The sequence below is a fragment of the Corythoichthys intestinalis genome, chromosome 11 (assembly GCF_030265065.1).
Source record: "Corythoichthys intestinalis isolate RoL2023-P3 chromosome 11, ASM3026506v1, whole genome shotgun sequence".
NCBI lineage: Eukaryota > Metazoa > Chordata > Actinopteri > Syngnathiformes > Syngnathidae > Corythoichthys > Corythoichthys intestinalis.
The window spans coordinates 16,486,851-16,510,409 of NC_080405.1; the positions used below are offsets into that span (position 1 = coordinate 16,486,851).

The 23,559-nt window shown below is 38.1% G+C and overlaps 1 protein-coding gene across 7 annotated transcripts in view; it reads right to left on the reverse strand.

Annotated features, from left to right (window-relative positions):
* Nucleotides 1-23,559, reverse strand: part of diaph2 (diaphanous-related formin 2) — a 647,336-nt gene that overhangs the window by 603,384 nt on the left and 20,393 nt on the right. For 6 of the 7 annotated variants that reach the window (XM_057849922.1, XM_057849920.1, XM_057849918.1 and 3 more), the window contains exons 3-4: nucleotides 9,226-9,258; nucleotides 1,434-1,610 (exon numbers count right to left, since the gene is read on the reverse strand). In XM_057849922.1, the coding sequence (XP_057705905.1) occupies nucleotides 1,434-1,610; nucleotides 9,226-9,258 (210 nt within the window). The remainder of the gene's footprint in view (nucleotides 1-1,433; nucleotides 1,611-9,225; nucleotides 9,259-23,559) is intronic. The other variant, XM_057849923.1, reaches the window with a different exon arrangement.

Sequence of the window (23,559 nt, forward strand, 5' to 3'; positions counted from 1 at the left end):
TGCTAGTCTCGTGATATTTGGCTAAATCTCAAAAGATATGCCGAAATCATTGAAAATTTGCTTAACTCTTGCCAAATTTACTGAAGTCTTACCTGATTTACTTTAAGATATAAGGAAGTCTGATAGGATTTCTTTAAGTCCCCTAAACTCCTCTGATTTTACAAGGTAAGTATATATTAACTGCATTTTAGCTACTCACTTTGAGACTGCACTGTTAAAATTGCTAAATATGTGAAACAATTAGTTACTAAAAAAAATACACTTCGATCTTGCATGACGTACAGAATAATTTTGAGAATATTTTCAATAAAATGGTGGTCAAATTGCAAATAGTACATAGATTCAATTGTACTCCTAGAGTGAAAAGGAGTTGCTTGAGAAGGTCACAAATGAATAACCCTTTTGGATTTAAATTCATTATTGTAATTCCATTTTTCTGCTCAGGAGTGTCAGTGTCTGTCAAATGTCAACCCCCGTCCAAACCTGCCTTCTGTGTCGTCTCTCGGCAGGCAAATTTCAGCTGGGGTTTAATGTCACGCTACTGTGAGCACAAACATTGTCACTAAGAAGTGAACTGAGTGACAAGGATGAGCAACCAGGCAAGAAAATACTCAAGCCGGAACCTGATTAGAAAATAGGAGCAGTGATCATATTGAACAGCGCCTGGTAATAAAGGGCATTGTGTAAGAAGAGAGAAATGGCAGACAGACACACCATACCCTGAGGTATTACCCATAAGCTATAGCTAAGTGTGCCTTTGTTATTGTAGACTGACAGTGCTTTGACCCAACAGAGGCCAGTGACAATGTGTTCATCCTGAAAGTAGATGGGAAAAAAACCTGACATCTGTAACTGTATCCAAATACTAAATATAATTTAAGTCTATTTTGGGTCAAGAAGATGGATTGAGTGAAACAAGTGTGTGTAAAATAATTATGAGTTACCCGGATGTTACAGCTGTGAATGTAAACGCATTTGTGCAGATCTGGGTAAGAGCAAAGTTAAACCAAGTAATTTTCTTCCAAAGAAATATTTTGTGATCAAAAACATGTAAACTTTAAGCTTTTTGACCAAGAAACATTACTCAATATGAATTAACAATTTGATCAGACTTAACAGAGAAGAAAGAAGATAGGTAGAAGAAATGTAAAACTAAGGCTACCTTTGTCCTATAGGTGGCAGTAATGCCACCCAATTATCAGAAATTATTTAACTAAAGATTATGCAGGAAGTAAACAAATTGCTCCACGCATTGTGCAAGGCAAGAAGTGATATAGCCTTTAAACTACAGATTCCTTATCTCATCCAAATGAACATTTAGTGGCAACAAAGTTCCAACTGTACTAAACCGCTGCTTGTGACGACTAAGGAAAACATAAAGATTTTATTCCCAGTATGACTACAAAGGATGAATAGTAAGTGGCCAAACATACCATCATCTTCTCAAAGAGATCAATGATCTCCTTTTCCGAAAGGTTCATGGAGCGGTCGTCGAAAAGCGGTTGAGGAATGGGCAATTCAGTCTGGGTGGAGAAAGGGTCCGTCGGATGCTGTATGAGGGGCTTTTCCTTCTTCATTCCCGTCTTTCTGAAACTGGTAATGCGATCACGCTACAAGAAAAACACAAGATTTCAGATATCACTCCCAACATTTGCGTTATTAAGTTTTCCAATTACTGTAACTGCCTTTAATTCCAATTCACTGAATGTAAATATTTTATAGAGTTGTGCTATACTTAGTTAAGTTACTACACATTAGTCTTTATACAACATAAAAAAGGAAATTAGGGATTAACCGTTTTGCCAATTTCCACCAGAAAACAATATTGACAATTTTGAGTGCACATGCCAAGGTCACCAAGACTAAATGATCAGTATGTTATTTTTTTTTTTTTTTTGCTTCTTCTCAAAAAAAAAAAAAAAGACATTTTGGCATATGGCAATGGGACTTTAAATTAAAATGATATTGGCTTTGTGACATAAACTAATGAAACTGTCACTGAAACGGACAACAATGCAGAAAAAAGTAAATACTGTATAAACCTCACAAAATGCCACTTACCACCTTACCTAGAGGACCACGTGTTTGTTATAGACCCTACCCACCGACGTCACAAAATCACGTGCTCGCTGTATGGTTCCGCCCCCTTGTCCGTCATTTTGTGTCTGTATTATCAATGGTCTCAATTGATCGAGCAATTTATAATGCATTTCATGGAAGACCCGGTGCTTTCAGATGCCGTAAACTCACTTGATGCGTTGCATAAAAGGCGTTATGTGGAAAAGCTTCAGTTTATCGATTCGCCAGATTCATATTTGATGCCTAAATCGATGTTTTTCAACCCGCTGTCTCCGCCGTATTTGCCTGACATCTGCTAGCTACCCTGATATGTACAACTATCTTGTCCACACAAAATCAGCCTATTCTCACGAAAGTTTTAAAAACTTTAAGAGCTTGGAGGCTTATAAATACTTCGTTGCTGGTTGGGTGAAACAGGTCCTCGTCCACGAAAATTCGGCAGGAATCTATCTTGTGCTTGGAAAGGTGAGTTACGAAATTTTCAATTCAAAATCTTTTGTTATTGCTAACATCCACTGTCAAGTCTAATGTATTTCATGTCGTTTGTCAATGGAGCTAGGGCTGTTAATGTTTATATGGTTTAGCGATAGCACTCTCACTACATACATACGTGTATGTTGTCGGCGATTAGCCTAGCAATGATCTTAATTGTGGTTGTCAGCCCAAAACCCTCAAAATATATATTAAATGCATCTTACCAGATATAAAATGACTACTACATAATCTGTGGTAATCGTTTGGAGCCCAGTTTTCTCGTCGAATTGCAGCAGCCCATCTCGCTCTCTTCTCTCCGGGTCTCTCGGAATCCGGTAGAACTTCAAGTCTCTCCGTCTTCTCCGTCTATCTTCTCTGTTATTGCAACCGACCGCCACACACGCCTTCACCATTTTGATTATTAATGTTAACGAGCAGAAAAACACGTCGTAAATAGGAGGAATGTACGTAGCCGTAACAGGTAAACATGATGTGTTGACGGACAATTGGGCGGCACCAGTCAGGAGGAAGGAGTTGTGATGTCACGTGGGTAGGGTCTATACAGTAATAATGCGCAATTTACTTAACGTCAAGACTGGCATAAACATCATCCTCTACATATAGTATGAACAAAAAAGAAACATAACCATCCCCCCACATGCAATTAATTGTTAGGATTAGTATGGAATGGAATGGAAGGGATGTGCTAGATTAAAGGACATACACAGTGTTTTTGAAAAGCACTCAATTCATGCACACTGTAATGTGTTGTTCAATTTAAATGTTTTACTTTGAACCAGTCAGTAAATTGGCAAAGTAAAAGTATGGATCAGGGCGTTCTGAGCATTTATTCTGGCAGGGAAAAAAATCAATTGCTTTCATCTTTTTGGAGGGTAAAATTTGTTAAAAATCCACCGTTGCACTGTCATCTACTGTACCTCAATATTAGTAAAACAATAATAGGTACACTGTATTAGTTGCTTAATCTGACTAAACGAGACAACACAGTACATATAGTAAGGAAGCCTGTCACAATAACATTTTTTGGGGGTGGTATTTATTCCCAGAAATTTATCCCGATAAACAGTAGAACTGTTCATTTTATTTTTCTGCTGAAATAATATTACAACATATAAATTAGAGATAGACCGATCATCAAACGGGCTGATTTTCGGCACCGATATTTGGAAATTTGACATATATGGCTATCGGCCTTTTTTATTAATCGGAGGGGCAAATATGAAAAAATCAATTTAAAACTGGGCTATTTATCTCTTGCCTGCTTTCTCCAGCACTGGTATTCACTAGAGGTGGGAATCTTTGGGCACCTAAAGATTCGATTACAATTACGATTCAGAGGCTCCGATTTGATGATAAATCGATTATTGATGCACCCCACCCCCACATTTAATTTTTTGTACACTAGTTCCAAAATTGTTCAAAAAACCTCTCAGGCTAAACAAACTACTATTTCAGTATCAAGTTAACCGTTAAAAACGGTAAATAAAATACTCAAGCCCCTATTCTGTATCGGCAGCTTTAAACTACATTCAATTAATTTAATGTTGTGAATCAACCGTTAAAGTTGTTAAAATTGCACCGTTATTCCATAATTTCCCTTCCGTCTACTTTCGACATGAAAGTTTTAAAACTGTTTCATCATTTAAAGATAGATTTAAGTCAAGATTTTGCCGATTTGTTTTTTTTTTTTTTTTTTAGATAAAAAGTAATTAGGTTCGCTACAACAGAGCCTTCTAGAGAAGTCTACTGCTTTAAGATGGCGCCTTTTTACTAGCGCGGGAAAGTCTGTCATTTCGCATCCAGTTCATGGTATATGATCTAACACGGCCGACGTCTGTCATTTCACATCTAGTTCTAGATATATGTGATATCTACCATAGCCGTATGTTGCCGTATGTTTGTAGCAACTAGCAACTGGGCGCTGTTTGTAGTGGCTGACGGCCGCAGTCAGGTATTATTGTTTTTTTTTTAATCTAGTGGCATGAGTTGAACATGATATTTACTCTCGGTCCGTTCCTCATTGCGTCCTGAAGACCGCGCTGACTGTGTTTTATTTCCGCTTTACCTGGTATAATTCAATAATCAGAATTTGGATGTTTGTGAATCGTTCTCGAACCTTCCACAGCCGAATCGCGAATAATCTAAGAATTGGAAATTTCGCACGCCTCTAGTATTCACCCCGTCTTGTGTTTGGTTAAATGGTAATGGTAAATGAAGTTACACTTGTATTGCGCCTCAGAAACGTCTGGCGCTATTATTTTCTTTTTGTTTGATTCAATAAACATGCTTTAGGCATTTCAATGAAGTTCAGTGTTTACATTATTCAATTTTTTTATGCCAATATTTACACTTTTACTGCAAATGCATATCAGATCCAAGAGTCGGTTATCAGCCCCTCTAACTACTGGTAATCGGTATCGGTCCTGAAAAACCCATATCGGTCCATCTGTAATATAATTTAATCATCAAAAAAAACAATTTAAGGTCATGATGATCCATCCGCCTTACAATACATATACTTTTTAAAATCGATCTGTGTCGGCAATACTTGCCCTTTAGTCACTTGGATTAGATCTATGTCAAACTTTTCAGTATTGTACACCCTTATTCACCAGTGTCTTGTATGTGCGTGAAACATTCCTCCAGCAGAGAGTTAATTTGCTGACAGAAGAGAGAACAAGGCAGCGCCATTGATTGCTGATGACACGTAATTTATCGCGCCCAACAAAGGTGTTGGCCATTTTATACGTATGTGAGACAATGAGTTGATATAGCAAAAAATAATAATAATAATGTTGGCCAATTTATTTATTGGACGATAAGATGATATAATATTTATCGTGACAGAGCGAATTATATCATATAATAGTAATGACTTCAATGTAATTATCAAACGTAATTTGCATAATGCAATTTAGTGCAAAAAAAATATTGCCAAATACGCCTTGAAGTAAGGAATTTTTTTAACCCTTTAACTTTAATATTTATATTCCATTGGTCTAAGAAAGTAACATATTTTTCAGCCCACGTGGCTCCGATAGCTCCTCCAATAGTTAAAATAGCTTGATTTAGTGGCCGGTAATGATGGGAAGATCGATACCAAAATATCGATATTTCGATCCAGCGCGTTGAGATTTAGTTATCGATCCCCAAGCAAAAGTAGCGATATTTGAAATTAATATACAGTATTATATTCTCATTGTCTATCTTTTGGCTATATTTTTGTGCACACTTTTTGTACTACGTTTCCCTTTCGCGTTCTACACACACGTAAGCAGTGCACCCACATAAGCAGTGCACCGGCGTCTGCTCCCACCCCTATTTACGTCCCTATCCTGTGTATCGATCAGCATGCTTTTCCTCCGCCCCTCTCACGAGGCACCAACACAGCCACAACAAACATTTGGAAGCTGGTAGGCTTGGTAGCATGGCTGCGGCATTGACGACAGAACGTAAAAGAAGTCTGGTTTGGACATATTTCAATTCAATAAATACCAACGAGGCTAAGTGCACAGTTTGTGGCAAAACTGTCAAATATTGTAGTAATACCACAAACCTCACGAAACACCTTAAAAACGTGCATCCCGAAGCACATGACGAATTAAATGAAAAACGTGCCGCTCAAGCCGAGGAGGACACGAGAAAAAAGACCACGCCGCCGGAGCAAATGCAAAGCTCTTTAGAAGTGGCGTTTGCGAAAGGCAGGACTTATCCAGGTAACGTAGCTGCTAATAGATAATCAGAGACGATATAAGCATTAGTGGCTGATGTGCATTATGAAACGATAAATATGGCGTTTTTGTCATCTTACGTAAAAGAACTTTGCAGCACCATTGAATATGCTTTGTAATGGAAAATTATAGCTACACCTTGTTTGTGAAAAGCAAAGTTCATACCGCATTATATAAAAAAGGTAAAATGACCATAGTGACATATTTAACAGTGAAGTATCACAGTAACCTAAATGTGAGTCTCCATTTTATTAATTTTTGATACAATGAGGACTAATCAGCCCACATAACATTCCATAGGATAGTCAAGTGAACTACTACCAAGCAAGGTGGGTATAAAAAATATATATAAATTATTACTTAACATTTAAAGTAGACACATCTCCCCTTACTGTATTTCTAATATTAACTATTATTACTTTTTTTTTTTTAATTGCAAGTGACTATTGTTTACTGGATTTGTTTTTAATGATCTACTATTAGAGGGCAGTAGCATGCTACTATTAATTCGTTCTTTAATTAGATCAAAAAAATTTAACTTAGGTAGATTAAAATTTGATCAAATACAACGTGTAGCAGGGAAATGTTCTGTGTATATGAATTTAAGGGTCAGGGTTAAAGAGTGAGACTGACTAATCAGATTTTGTTGTTGATGGATTGGTTTGTGAGTTTATAGGGAAACTGCTTTGCTAGTTATTAAAAGCAGCAGTTTTTCCATTGCAATGCATATTTGACACAGAGACTTTTAATAGTTTTTGAGTGCTTGTGGTAGTTGTACATTAGATATCATCAGAATGGCTGAGAACTCTGCAGGGTTGTGTATATAAATATATACTGTATGTGTTGAATATAAAATACGAACTTCCGGTATCGATAGCGGATCGGGATCGCAATATTTTGCCTTGGTATTACTTGGTATCGGATCGAATCCAAAATCACTGATATCGCCCATCACTAGTGGCCGGAGGCTGCAGCATCATGGTTATATTGCCACTTTGGGTGCTTTCAAACTAGTGCTGCAACGATTAATTGATTAACTCCAGTAATTTGATTAGAAAAAAAAATTCAAATTGAATTTTGCTGCTTCGAGTATTCGTTTAATTAAAGTGGTTCTGTAATGGTTTGTTTTGAAAGTCTTTGTATTTAGTTTTATTGATTTGGGTGGATACACTGCCTTCTAGTGGCAACAGTCAATATGACATAACTCATTTCACATGGCTGAATCCAGCTGAAATCCAAGTTTTTGTTTGAGCTAATGTTTTTTTTTAATGCATTCATAATTTAGTTTATAGGTATATTTAGCCGACTTTTGTGGAAATATGTGTTTGAACCATTTGTTAAGAGCACTGTAAAAAAAAATAAATAAATAAAAAGTTTTTATAGCATTTAATTTAGCTGACTTTTGCTATGTAAGCTAGCCAATCGTTCTTTTGCTGTACTTAGAACCTCATGTGTTTTTTTTTAATACCATTTGAGACTCAGCTCAGGTATTTTAATTTTTTTATGTTCCTTATCTGATTACTCGATTATTCAAACTAACTAGTTCATCAATTAATCGACAACTAAAATAATCGATAGCTGCAGCCCTATTTCAAACACTTTACCTACTAGCGCGAGTGCTCCTTTTATGCAAACACACTGAATTTCTGAGCATAGCAGTGGGCTCTAAGTGCATTGTCGAAAACACTCTTAGCTTCAATTCCAAGTGATAGCATTCCTGAGGCCATGCTTGAAAGGCGATTTATCTACAGCTACAAGCCGACTTGTATTCAAAAGAAGACCTTGGGTGCCACTACAGAAGAACGATTTAAAGCTAACTATTGGTGTAGGAGGGTAGTACAGAAAGGTAAAGCAAATACTAACTAATACTGCGTGGGGTTGGATATGTTGTATCACTATTATTTTAATATTTTAATTTCCATCCAATTGGCCTATGAAAGTGTCATATTTTCTGACTACGAAGGCGCAATTTTTTTTCCTGTCCTTTTGAATCCCGCAGCTTTAACACACCTGGATTTAGTGGCTCAGAGGCCAGAGTGTCATGGTGAGGTTGCAATTTTGGGTGCTTTCAAAGTCAAGTTAAGTCAAGGTGAAGTGGATTTTATTTCTTCTTCTTCATGACTGTAGCAACCTGTTTTTTAAAGTTAATTGCTTTGTGGTTTTAAAAAGTAAGTAACGCTGGCTTCCCTGATACCGGCATGTAAATGATCGGGATGCAGAATATAAATGAGGATGACACATGTTGATGATGTTAGTTTAGATAATAACGAGATTTTTGATCAATTACATCTTTCCGTGTAACATCTATGTAACATCGATGTAAATATCCCATATTATAGTCCCGTTTGACATATTCAAAGTATTTTATAAATATTTCTCTTGAATTTAGGGTAATTTGGGCGGTGCAGCTAATAATGGGGTGTGCTCTATAGTGCTGAATTTACATTGTAATAAAGTGCAGTTGAGCCTTCCTTACAAACATAATATGTTCTTGCTAATAAACCGCTAACATGGATAGTTATAATAGTTTACAAATATTAAATGTCATGTCAAAAAACAACATTCTTTTACTTTGTCCTTTTGAGTTACTGACTGGTAATGCATGCATTTTGTTTGTCATCTAAATCAAACAATCCAAGATATACCAGTATAAAAACAAATAAACATGATAATTACATGCATGATGTTTTTTCACTGAAATATTCTTTAATGGATCAAACATGGAGCTGTCACAAAATCAGAGACATGCTGAATTATTTTACAGAAGACTATTATATCACTACTCTTCTCTGTTGGCAACAATGTATGTTTGATCCATTTGCTTATTTCAGTTACATCTCAAGCAACCATTATGAAATGATGAGTATGAGCAAAGCACCCCAAAAAAATTAACATGCCAAAGTAAAACCCAACACCTTACCATATCATCAGCCAATGTTTTAATGTGTATGTTCTGTTGGGAGGGAGGGCACAGTGTAAATGACAGAAAATGACCACACAAAGAACAGAAGTGAACCGAACCCCACATCTATGTTGAATGCACCAATACACAAGATGGTCACCACAAATAATAATTATTTATTAGTGGAAATAAGATCACCAAGGTGTTTCCAAGAGCTACAGTACATGTTGATCACATCAAATTGGAGTATCATGTAACGTTTTTTTTTTTTTTTTTTCTCAGTAGTTCAAAAGGTTTAAACTCAAATATCACATTCACTACTCAAACCGCGAAATACCTCTATTTATTTTTTCATAATCTTGATGGTTATACTTTAGAGTTAAACAAAAATTTCAACATCATCTCAAGAAAGTTTATCATTACAACTCCAGGCAGAAATTATTCGTTGTTGGTTGTTCACTTTCTTTTGTGTATAAAAAAACACAAAACAAAATGTAGACATGACACAGAGTTTGTCATTTCAAATGGAAACTCTAGCTTTAAAAAGCACCAAAAAAAAAAATCAACCGAAAAAATAATAAGTCAGTTACAGTTATATTTTCGGAGCAAGCAGAAAGGGAAAAAATATGGAATCACTTGTTTCTAAAGGGAAAAATATGGAATGATCAAACAAACACAAAACTAATACTTTGTTGCACCACCTCTGGCAATCATAAAAGCTTGCATTTAGTCTTTCAAGCATGGGTGAGTGACAAATGGTGCGCTTCATCAATCTGGTTCCAACTTTCTTCGATTGCATTTGCATTTGGTTTTTGGACCACTGGCTTCGACTTCAACCACAGATTTCATTTGGACTGAGAGCCAAATTATTTGCAACCTATGACGATTACCCTATGTGTCTGTCTATGCAGTTCATTTATGAATGTGGAAATTTGCACGTTCTCTTTCAAAGTAGACTACGTTCCTCAGTCGGAAAAAGGTGGAAAGCCCTGTCCAGGTCAGGGATGAGGTCCTTCCCCAAGTGGATGCGTTTAAGGCTGCTTTCACCCCTATGATCCATTTGTTTTGTTCCGATTTAGGGAGTAAATCGATACAATTGTTTCGTTTTCCAATTGCGGCATTTATATTCTCTATTGAACATTCTGTATCAGGTGCGCAACCATAAATATCTCATATATAAAGCGATGCGCGCTTTGAGCCAATGAGTGTCATCACTGATCGGCCATTTTGCATTGGGGCCATTCAATGAACATAACTTTATAGTCAATGGCGCATGTACTTTTAAATAACCATTGATTGCTCAAGTCACAACCAATTTTCACATGGTTTGGCTTGGCAGAAACAGTGGCGATGCAGTAATTTTACTGCATTTAAAAAATATATTTTCTGTATTATATTTTATACAATATTTTCTCTCTCTTTCTATTCTGCACGTTAATACAGTTTGTTGGACCATTTGTAAATGCATGAAGAATTTTGTAAATTAAGAAGATTTTAGTGGAGAATATTGAACTCTTATTTTTTTATTTTTTTTTTTTAGTTTTGATAGTTACTAGCAATTACTTTGAAACACTCTGTCAAAGCTAACTGAAAAAAGTGAACAGCAACAACTGGACATACAGTGGAAGATTCTGCGCGGTGACGTTTTGCCGCATGTAATTAACTCGTTCAATGGATTTGTTAATAATCTTAAAATCTAATGTTGTAAATGGTGTCTGCCCAGCGCGAGTTCTTTGCGATAAACATAGCATAGACGACAAATCCTACTGTTGCTAAATCAGAACGTTCATGAGTCATTAACCCCACCATTTAATAGTAGTATAATACTGTGTATAACACAGGCTAATTTTTAAATGCCGCACTTAAGCATTTTCTAATCTGTTTAACAACAATCAAACCACTGGTTGGCAAATTGCCTTGACTCGAGGCCCTTTCCTTGCCCCATTATCTTGGCAACACTGCAACAATGTAATTTGACAATCAAGCTTACATGTCCTCAGGACACATCCTCACTTATTAAAGCAAACTTTTTCATCATAATAAATGTTTATAGGAAAACATAATTGTTCTCTTTAAAGGAAATAAGTTCATGGTTCCCACTAAACAAAATCATATCAAAAGTCAATCTTAGGAGATGTCAGAGAATGAATATAACAAATTTTATTTAGAATAAAACACCCAAAAAAACACAGTAAATCACAATGTATTATTTTATTTAGCCCCTGCCGACAAAAGGAACATGAAGAAGACATAGTTGTAATGGTTCTGTAACGTACACACTTAAAAACAAACCATTTATGTTTAAGAATGGCAACATTACACAGCTTTCAGCGAATGCAATAAGTGTTATTCCCAGCCAATTTAACTAGGCCATCTGTATGATGTCATTTTAAGTCACACATCGTAAGGATCGCGATAAAGTCAGTGGCCACGGTGCTTCTTTGATAGTTTAGAAACAAATTAGCATTAACTTTAATGACTTAAAAGTAACAGGATAACTGCCTGGTTTTGGGAGTTATGTCAAAACTGTTTCTCCCTTCTCTTAGCATATGCTCATCTGGGGAAACTATATATACAGTGGGGCAAATAAGTATTTAGTCAACCACCAATTGTGCAAGTTCTCCTACTTGAAAAGAGTAGAAAGGCCTGTAATTGTCAACATGGGTAAACCTCAACCATGAGAGACAAAATGTGGGAAAAAAAACAGGAAAATCACATTGTTTGATTTTTAAAGAATTTATTTCCAAATTATAGTGGAAAATAAGCATTTGGTCACCTAAAAAAAAGCAAGATTTCTGGCTGTCAAAGAGGTCTAACTTCTTCTAACAAGGTCTAACGAGGTCTAACGAGGCGCCACTCGTTACCTGTATTAATGGCACCTGTTTTAACTCATTATCGGTATAAAAGACACCTGTCCACAACCTCAGTCAGTCACACTCCAAACTTCACTATGACCAAAGACACCAGAGACAAAATTGTAGACCTGCACCAGGCTGGGAAGACTGAATCTGCAATAGGTAAAACACTTGGTGTAAAGAAATCAACTGTGGGAGCAATTATTAGAAAATGGAAGACATACGAGACCACTGATTATCTCCCTCGATCTGGGGCTCCATGCAAGATCTCACCTGGTGGCGTCAAAATGATAACAAAAACGGTGAGCAAAAATCCCAGAACCACACGGGGGACCTAGTGAATGACCTACAGAGAGCTGGGACAACAGTAACAAAGGCTACTATCAGTAACACAATGCGCCGCCAGGGACTCAAACCTGCAGTGCCAGGCGTGTCCTCCTGCTGAAGAAAGTACACGTCCAGGCCCGTCTGCGGTTCTCTAGAGAGCATTTGGATGATCCAGAAGAGGACTGGGAGAATGTGTTATGATTGGATGAAACCAAATTAGAACTTTTTGGTAGAAACACAGGTTCTCGTGTTTAGAGGAGAAAGAATACGGAATTGCAATTGAAGAACGCCATACCCACTGTGGCACATAGGGGTGGAAACATCATGCTTTGGGGCTGTTTTTCTGCAAAGGGAGCAGGACGACTGATTTGTGTAAAGGAAAGAATGAATGGGGCCATGTATTTAGAGATTTTGAGTGAAAATCTCCTTCCATCAGCAAGGGCATTGAAGACGAGACATGGCTGGGTCTTTCAGCATGACAATGATCCCAAATACACAGCCAGGGCAACAAAGAATGGGCTTCATAAGAAGCATTTCAAGGTCCTGGAGTGGCCTAGCCAGTCTCCAGATCTCAACCCCGTAGAAAATCTGTGGACAGAGTTGAAAGTCCGTGTGGCCCAACGACAGCCCCAAAACATCACATCTCTAGAGGAGATCTGCATGGAGGAATGGGCCAAAATACCAGCAACAGTGTGTGAAAAGCTTGTGAAGAGTTACAGAAAACGTTTGGCCTCCGTTATTGCCAACAAAGGGTGAATAACAACGTTTTGAGATGAACTTTTGGTACTGACCAAATACTTATTTTCCACCATGATTTGCTAATAAATTCTTTAAAAATCAAACAATGTGATTTTCTGTTTTTTTTTTTGTTCCACATTCTGTCTCTCATGGTTGAGGTTTACCCATGTTGACAATTACAGGCCTCTCTAATATTTTCAAGTGGGAGAACTTGCACAATTAGTGGTTGACTAAATACTTATTTGCCCCACTGTATATACATATATATATCAGGGGTCGCGTTAACCGAATATTTTCCGTCGTTGACCGTTTTTTTAAAACGGTGACGGAAAAAACTGAAGTCCAGCTGTCATTTTGACAGGTTGCAATTCACACCCCAGACTACAGGGTGGCGAGTAAGCATATTAATTAGCTATTGTCTCTCTTGATGCATGACGTCGTTGGCCTTACTCGGAAAAATGTCAAGGCAACTGAGTTTCCGAAGTTTCTTCGAAAAAGTTTCTTCTTGAGACATTTGATTATGCACAAGCGGGCATGCAATTCAAGTCCATGCGCACCAGGAGGAAGGTGTGAGACTGCGTTCAGGCCACAGCAGGTGAACTGTTAATTTCATTGTTCCATATGTAGCCTACCTACTGGGGTCACAGTCAGCTGTTTTTGTCACTGCAGAGAAAAAGTTACATATTCATCTGCTTGATGTGTGATGGCACGGTGTGGATTCTCTGTTAAGCTTGTTCGGACAGAATATTAATTAAAAATGAATGAAAACTAAATACTATTGAATATGTCATTATTATCATTTTAAAAATTTAAGTGACGGGTAAAAATAGATTATGACCGGATTTTTATGACCATGTCAGTCAGAATGACAGACAACGAAAAAGTCTAGCGCGGTACGTACCTCGGTTTTGAGGTCATGGTTCGGTTCATTTTCGGTACAGTAAAAAAACAAAATGCAAAATATAAATATGCTATTTGTTTATTACACACTTTTGTGCTTTCAACAATAGGAACATTAGCCTATACAAAGCTACTAGAATTCTGCTCAAAAAATAGCGGGTATTTAAAGATAATCCAACAACAATTTGCCTTTCAGACCCCGCGTATTGGTCACCTTTCTTTCTGAAAGAAAGAAGTAGCAGTCCTGTGCTAAAGAGAAAAGCAATCCCGATGACAAAGACTTTAACATGTATTTTAGAAATGAAATGCCTCAATGAAACTTTTTTTTTCTTATGAACGGTTTTCAAAAGCTTTATTGGTGGATTTTCTCAAGTTAAAGCGCCACACAGAAATTAATAAATTTAATTGTGTAAGCAGGATGTGTGTATTATTCTTATTATTTAATTACAGGTGTTTTAGCTCATTTCAAGTTATTTTATTTAAATGGGCTATTATTTATTTTATTATATGTTTATATTTTACGAATGTGATGTAGTATTCATTTATATTGTAAATTTAATGTTGTATAACTTTAGTTCCTATGTGAATATTAGCTCCTACTTGTTTTGTTGTGGTAGGATGGTTTTGTATTGAACATGCGGCCGTATTGGTTATTATTATAGCAGAGAAGACAGCAGTAAATCAACAAAGACAAGTCAACTGTGCCCCGATCTACCACTCAAGAGATCTGATGGAATTAAAAAGTAGGTTATGATTGCATATTAGTTTGAAAATCGACCGGATCAACCGTATTATTACATGAGTGACTTCCGGCCCAATCCTAGCTAGTGGTATTGATGCAGGAGGGCCGCGTCTCACGTCAAATAATAAACTCTGCCGTCCTTTCCGCGTGCATCGCCTTGAGCCGCTTCTGGGACACATCTTACATGCGGCCGCACTGCGACTGGTGTGCATTGGCTGATTGACTCTAACGCCCGCGTTTCACTGCGTTCTCGCGGCGGCCACGTTGTCGCGCCGTTGACGTTTCAGGACTGTCCTACCGTGTTGGTCCTCATTATAGTAGAGAAAACGGAGTAAATATAATCTACACTAAGAAACTGTAACCCGATCGACTCACAGCCTCAAAAAGTAAGGGTTATATTACGTCAGAAACTCGTTCAGTACGCGTCCGTTACGATACGACTACCATGTACCGAAACGGTTCAATACTATTACATGTACCGTTACACCCTTAATATATACACACAACTGTCTAAAAAAATTTTTTTGCATTTGAATAAAAATAAAAAATAAAAAACCTTACTTTAATAGGCTCAAACAACACTGGTACTCTGCAGTTAAATACCCAAAGACTCAACGCCACTATGTCAGGAAATCTACCATACTTTTTCTGTGTGGACTCAGGCAGATTATTAAGGTACCAATATAGTGTACACCTTTGGGTTTCTGGCACCAGAACGCAGCAAATACCAATGGAATTACCTAATTACGCACGGTCTGAAGAAATCGTTGTCAAAATAATCAAGTCATATTTTTTAATATGAGGTTCATGGAGGTGGTGTACATATGAAAAAAGCTGTATTGGATTTCAAAACATGAAAAATGAGTCTTTCAGGTGATTCGTGATTCGTGCATGTGCCCTTTTAATAGATAGGGAAGCAGACACATTTAAACATGACACAAGGAATATATTTTTTCCTGATTTTTTTTCTATTCTAGACAAAAATCAAGGCAGCACTGTGAATGACTGGTTAGCACAACAGCTCACAGTTCTGAGATTGAGGATTCAATCCCATGCTCCTGCCTTCCTGTGTGGATTTTGCATTTTCTCCCTGTGCCTGTCCCTGTGTGTTTTTTCCGTGTATTTTGGTTTCCTCCTACATTCAAAAAAACATGAATGCAAGGTTCATTGAACACTCCAAGGTCTCTTTAGGTGTGATTCTGAGTGTGAAAGGTTGTTTGTCTATTTGTGCCCTGCAATTGGCTGACAATCAGTTCAGAGTATTACCCTGCCTTCTTCCCATTTTAGGTTGAGATAGGCTCCACCACCCCTGCGACCCGCGTGAGGATAAGCATTATGGTAAATGAAGGAATGAAAAGAGGCTAATCATTTTTCCTGAGTAGTCCTGACAAGTAGCAGCTCATTCCATGATTGAAAACCATATTTCTGGGCGATTTGGATACGATTTTCAAAGATGCATCAAGGTTGTTTTCAGAATATGTTTGAGTTCCTACAAATACTTATATTTGAGTATGTCACGATAGCAGTAGGAACTGAACTAGAACACGGGTTGTGAATTTCCACATAGAATTGACTCATCCTAAAAGAGTGTTTGCATCACTGATTTGTTTTTTTGTTTGTTTCTGTTTTGTTTTTCAACACATCTACTGTACAAACAATTTTGCATGGCTAACACATTGAGATAGGTATCGTATAACAACACAGATACACATTTGGAAGGGGTTTTTTTTTTCCGCCTTACTATACTGCGGAGGTATCAGATCAGTACACAGGATCGTCCGATTGTTAAAATCAGATGACTCAGATTCGGGCGCAAAAATATGTGATCGAGACTTCCCTAGTTTATGGTCCGAAGAAATAGAACCTTCTCAGATTTATTTTATTTAGCTCCTGTCGGCAAAGGGACCATGAAGAAGACATAGTTGTAATGGTTGTGTAACGTACACACTTAAAAACAACCCTATAAACCCTAACCCTAGGAAGCACCTTCTAAGTAGAGCTGGGAATCTTTGGGCACCTAACGATTCGATTACGATTACGATTCAGAGGCTCCGATTCGATTATAAAACGATTATTGATGCACCCCACTCCTTTTTTTTTTTTTTTTTTTTTAATTTGTTTTGTACATTAGTTCCAAAATTGTTCAAAAATCCTCTCAGGCTAAACCAAACTACTATTTCAATATCAAGTTAACATATAGCAGTAAACAAATATACAAAAATAACAGTAAATAAAAAAAACTCCAGTCCCCATTCTATATCAGCAGCTTTAAACTACTTTCAATTAATTTAATGTTGTGAATCAACCGTTAAAGTTGTTAAAATTGCTCCTGTTATTCCATAATTTCTCTTTTGTCTACTTTCAACATGTAAAAGTTTTAAAACTATTTTAAAGATAGATTCAAGTCAATATTTTACCGATTTAGGAGTATTTTAGATAAAAAGTTAATTAGGTTCGCTTGGAAGGTTCGCAACAACAGCCTTGCAGATAAGAGTACTGCTTTAAGATGGCGGCCGTTACTAACGCCCGCATCTAGTTTTTTGTAGATGTGCTGGTAACGATACCGAAGCTATAATGCATCTAGTCCTATATAAATGATATCTACCGTAAAATAATGTGGCTTGTAGCAGCTTTTCGGCAGCAGTCAGGTATGTTGTTGTTGTTTTTTTATCTCGTGGCATGAGTAGGGATGGGAATTGATAGGATTTTTACGATTCCGATTCCATTATCGATATTGCTTAACGATTCGATTCTTTATCGATTCTCTTATCGATTCTAATTTGGGGAAAAAGAACAAACGTTTTGATTGGCATCGAGTTTGTTTAATCAGAAGTCACAACCTTACAAACTCACAACGAGATCAAAAGAGGCCCAAAGCCTCAATGTTAACTGTGGCAATAAGTGGCAAATACACAAGAATGTGTAACATTTTACTGAAACATTTATCTAATAGAAATAAAAAATATTGGTATATATTGGCAGATAGGTTTTTGTTCTGCCTTTGGCAATATGTGTTAAAGCAGGGGTCCCCAAACTTTTTCCTGTGAGGGCCACATAACTTTTCCCTTCTCTGATGAGGGGCCGGGGTCAGTTTGTTACAGAAAAAGTGTGACGATTGCAGAAGTGCATAAATGTAAAAAATTATTGTTTTTCAGAAAGCCACAATCAAATAACCCTTTCTGGATTCTTTATAATAATAATAATAATTAATAATAAAAACACTATTAATTAAATAGATAATAACCAAATAACCCTCTCTGAATTCTTCAAGGAAAAGGCCAGAAAATAAATAACACGATTGCGGGAAAAAAAAAAAAAAAAAAAAAAAATCAAAATGGCCGGACCAAATGTGGAGGCGGGCCGTATTTGGGCCGCGGGCCGCAGTTTGAGGACTGCTGGAGCGCGCATACACCCAAAGAAGAATTGCCGCATCCAAGTGAGTGAGAGAGGGAAACACTTCTACGAGCCTACGTTCTTTGTTAATGTTAATATCTACAGAGGCAACGCCTGTATGTATCATCTTTTGTGTTGTTGTTGTTGTGTTTCCACTCGCGATCGGACACTTAAATCCAGTTGTGTAGTGGTTTGAACGATGTGCTAATGCTAGCGAACGAATGCTAACCATACTGGTATTAGCAGCTAATCATCGCTGATTTACGTTGATGCAAACCTGTTTGTTATTGGGGACGAAATTGATTTGTTTCATTTCTATTCTTAGTTTCACTCTTCAGGTGATGGTTGAATAAAGTCAGCAAATTATACCAACGTCTTCTGCATGGTCATTTGGGAGTTTAGCTAGCTGTATAGCCGGGACTTTTATTTATTTATTTTTTTATAGCCAGGACTGAGCCTCTCTGTGAGGACAGCGCAATCGTATTCCCTCCCGATGCAGTTATCTCCACCTTGAAATGACTGCAAGTCGCTTTGTTGTAATTTTTCCTCGTGAAGACACCCTTTCGAGCGTTTGAACCTACGTGCTGTCATTGTTATGTTTATGGCTGCAATGCTCGTGCTTACCCGTCGTAACCTTTCATTTTCACACTCTTTCCTGGTGAAGTGTAGTCAAACTTTGGAGCGAGTGGTTCTTGGCGCCATGCTAGTTTGATGCGTCTGGACAACAACACATGTCACGAGTCGACGCAATACGCGTCTTTAGGAATCGTTAAAGGGATCGTTAAGGCTTTTTCATTGTGATGTCGAGGCCTCGAAACACTCGGAACCGGTTCCGAATTGGAATCGGATTTCGATTCCCATCCCGAGGCATGAGTTGAGCTAGAGCCGTGAGTTGAGCATTGGCGTTACCAGAGGGGCCGGGTAATGAGAAGCATGATGTTTAGCTACTCTCGCTCCGTCCCTAATTGCGTACCGAAGACCGCGCGGCGCGCTGAGTGTGTCGTACTTCTGCTTTACTTGGCATATTTCAATAATCGGAATTTGGATGTTTGTGAATCGTTCTCGAATCTTCCACGGCCGAATCGCGAATAATCTAAGAATCGGAAATTTTGCACACCTCTACTTCTAAGACACCAGAACAGTCAAGGTTTATCTATTTAATGCCCTGGGTAATTTGCATTTACCAGATGACCAACAAGAGTTTGTGTTTTATTTTGCAATGCAAAATTTTTCGTCTGCTAGTCTTATTTACTTGACAGTATCTCTGCACGGGTGACAGAAGTTATCCTTCAACTCGAAAAAATGTCCTGATACATATACACCAATACCAATGTACAAGCCTGATGTATGAGTAAAGATGTACAGCAGGGGTCCCCGGCCCGCCTCCACATTTGGTCCGGCCCCCTGAACATTTTTTTTTTTTTTTTTTTGTTATTTATTTCCTGGCTTTTTCTTTAAATAACCCAGAGAGGGTTACTTGGTTATTATCTAGTTGATTAATAGTGTTATTATTATATTATATTATATTATATTCAGGGGTGCACATATTTTTTTTGCCCAGGTCCTCAGAGGAGAACCTGGAGATGTGACTCGGTCCTCATTGAGCTTGAGAGCCGACCCGCCTGATGCGATAAAATTATGACAAGCTTTACTTAGTCTAACTAACTTACTTAACTAACTAAGTTAACTTAAGTAACTAACTTAGTAAGTTTACTTACTTTAATTAATTATATAAACAATTAACGCTTGATTAACATCAACTGGCACAACAAAATTGCCATTACTTTGAAGTGAAATGTAAAGAAATAAACATAAAAGCACTAATTCAAAATAACGGGCATTCATATGCGGTTCCCACATTAACTCCAAGCCTTTGTAAAAGTGGGATGTCCTCCTCATAAGAGCTCATTGAACGTGCATGTTTAGCTTTGTGAAATGCGAGCAAAAACACGTGTCAGTGCATGGCGCTGTTCTTCAATAACTTTTTTCCGCCACTTGTCCATAGGGCGAGTGGGGTCCTGTCTGACATCGATAGTTTGCTTAATTGCCACATGCTCTGTTTTTTTCGTGCTTTTCAAAGTTTGGATGGCTAAAATTCTTTGACCCTACATAAAATGCGCTGCTCCTATTAACGACATTGGGATTCTCACGGCAAATGTTGCACCACATTTCCGTGCGAGCATCATTTGCTTCTAGCCATGGTACCTCCTGCAGCCACTTTTGGGCAAAAGTCCTTTTTTCCGGTAGCTCCGGTGACGTCTCTGTTGTCTGTCTTTTGACGGGGGTGGGGGAACACGGAAATAATTATTCAGTGGGGCCTGCCTCTTTGACATTTTGAGAAGTGATTTTCTCGTGTCCGCCGCAAATACAGTGGTCAGCCATCGGTACGCAAAAGCGTATGTAAGCCGTTGAGGGCCAGCGCGTTTGTCTACGTCCAGTACGCATGCGCGCATGCGGACCACTTATGTGCACCCCTGATTATATTATACCATATTATATTATTTTTATTTTATTTACTTTTGTTCCGTGTAGAATCCAAAAAGGGTTATTTGATTGTGGCTTTCTGAAAAACAATAGATTTTTACATTTAGGCACTCCTGCAATTGTCACACTTTTTCTGTTACAAACTGACCCCGGCCCCTCATCAGAGAAGGTAAAAGTTATGTGGCCCTCACAGGAAAAGGTTTGGGGACCCCTGATGTACAGTATAGTATTGGCACCGCCACGGGAATGAAACCTACTAGTTTCTAGGAGATGTTTACCACAACACTTTAGCTTTTATAATTACAAACATTCACAAACCTAATTCTTTGAGGGTGAAGGGGAGATAATACACAATGCAATACAATCTGTACCATAAACCTTTGAAAATAGCTTTATCGTTATTTGAATTTGAATGCACCCAAACAAGATAAAGGAATTTTTCAGTTCGGTTCTGCCGATATGAAACTTATAAAAAACAGCACATTGGGAGGTTTGTTTGAACACATTAAAATAACTCTCCATGACTTGATGACATGAAAACTATGTAGAGCAGGGGTCTCTAAACTGGTCTTCAAGAGCCGCTGTGGGTCCTGGTTTTTGTTCCGACCGATCAAGCACAGACAGTTTAACCAATGAGATTTCTGCCAAAAACAAGCAGCAATTTGCAATCAACTGATTACACGTGTAAAGCACCAGAGTGATGAAAAGGTGTCATCTTGTTTTGTTAGAATGAAATTCTACACCCACTGCGGCCCAATGTGGAAAAGTTTGGAGACCCCTGATGTAGAGTATGACACATTTTAGCATAATTTTCAAGCCATATTGCATCAATTATTTAAAAAAATTCAGAGAAAAATATGATTCGCATAATTATTTGAAAAAGGGCCGGCACAGTGTCCAAGTGGTTAGCACGTCTGCCTCACAGTTCTGTGATGAAGGGTTAAATTCCGGGGTCCGGCCCTCCTGTGTGGAGTTTGCATGTTCTCCCCGTGCCTATGTGGGTTTTGTACGGGTAATGTGGTTTCCTCCCACATCCCAAAAACATGCATAGTAGGCTAATGGAACACTTTAAATTGTCCCTAGGTGCGTGAATGAATTGTTGTCTGTCTCCTCGTGCCCTGCGATTGGCTGGTAACCAATTCAGGGTGTACCCCGTCTACTGCCCATAGTTAGCTGTGATAGGCTCCAACACACCCCAATCTTTGTGAGGATAAGCAGCTTGGAAAATGAATAAATGAATATGGAACAGTTTGTACCGTATTTTGGACTATAAGTCGCACCTGAGTATAAGTTGCAAAAGCCAAAAAATGTGCAATGAAAAGGAAAAAAACATATATAAGTCGCACCGGAGTATACAATGGAGCAAAAGTATTTAGTCAACCACTAATTGTGCAACTTCTCTCACTTGAAAATATTAGAGAGGCCTGTAATTGTCAACATGGGAAAACCTCAACCATGAGAGACAGAATGTGAAAAAAAAAACTCAGAAAATCACATTGTTTGATTTTTAAAGAATTTATTTGCAAATCATGGTGGAAAATAAGTATTTGGTCTATTCCAAACGTTCATCTCAATACTTTGTTATGTACACTTTGTTGGCAATAACGGAGGCCAAACGTTTTCTGTAACCCTTCACAAGCTGTTCACACACTTTTGCTGGTGTTTTGGCCCATTCCTCCATGCAGATATCCTCTAGAGCAGTGATGTTTTGGGGCTGTCGTTGGGCAACACGGACTTTCAACTCCCTCCTCACCCCGTGGCTTCAAAATGATAACAACAACGGTGAGCAAAAATCCCAGAACCACACGGGGGGACCTAGTGAATGACCTACAGAGAGCTGGGACAACAGTAACAAAGGCTACTATCAGTACCACAATGCGCCGCCAGGGACTCAAATCCTGCACTGCCAGACGTGTCCCCCTGCTGAAGAAAGTACACGTCCAGGCCCGTCTGCGGTTCGCTAGAGAGCGTTTGAATGATCCAGAAGAGGACTGGGAGAATGTGTTATGGTCAGATGAAACCAAAATAGAACTTTTTGGTAGAAACACAGGTTCTCTTGTTTGGAGGAAAAAGAATACTGAATTGCACCATACCCACTGTGAAGCATGGGGGTGGAAACATCATGCTTTGGGGCTGTATTTCTGCAAAGGGACCAGGACAACTGATTTGTGTAAACGAAAGAATGAATGGGCCATGTATCAAGAGATTTTGTGTGAAAATCTCCTTCCTTTAGCTAGGGCAGTGAAGATGAGACGTGGCTGGGTCTTTCAGCATGACAATGATCCCAAACATACAGCCAGGGCAACAAAGGAGTGGCGTTGTAAGAAGCGTTTCAAGGTCCTGGAGTGGCCTAGCCAGTCTCCAGGTTTTAACCCCATAGAAAATCTGCGGAGGGAGTTGAAAGTCCGTGTTGCCCAACGACAGCCCCAAAACATCACTGCTCTAGAGGAGATCTGCATGGAGGAATGGGCCAAAATACCAGCAACATTGTGTGAAAAGTTTGTGAAGAGTTACAGAAAACGTTTGGCCTCCGTTATTGCCAACAAAGGGTACAAAACAAAGTATTGAGATGAACTTTTGGTATTGACCAAATACTTATTTTCCACCATGATTTGCAAATAAATTATTTAAAAATCAAACAATGTGGTTTTCTGGGGGGGTTTTCCACATTCTGTCTCTCATGGTTGAGGTTTAACCATGTTGACAATTACAGGCCTCTCTAATATTTTCAAGTGGGAGAACTTGCATAATTAGTGGTTGACTAAATACTTATTTGTCTCACTGTAAGTTGCATTTTTGGGGGGGAAATTTATTTGATAGAATACAGCACCAAGAACAGACATGTCATCTTGAAAGGCAATTTAAAATACAATAGAGAACAACATGCTGAATAGGTGTACGGTATGCTAGCAT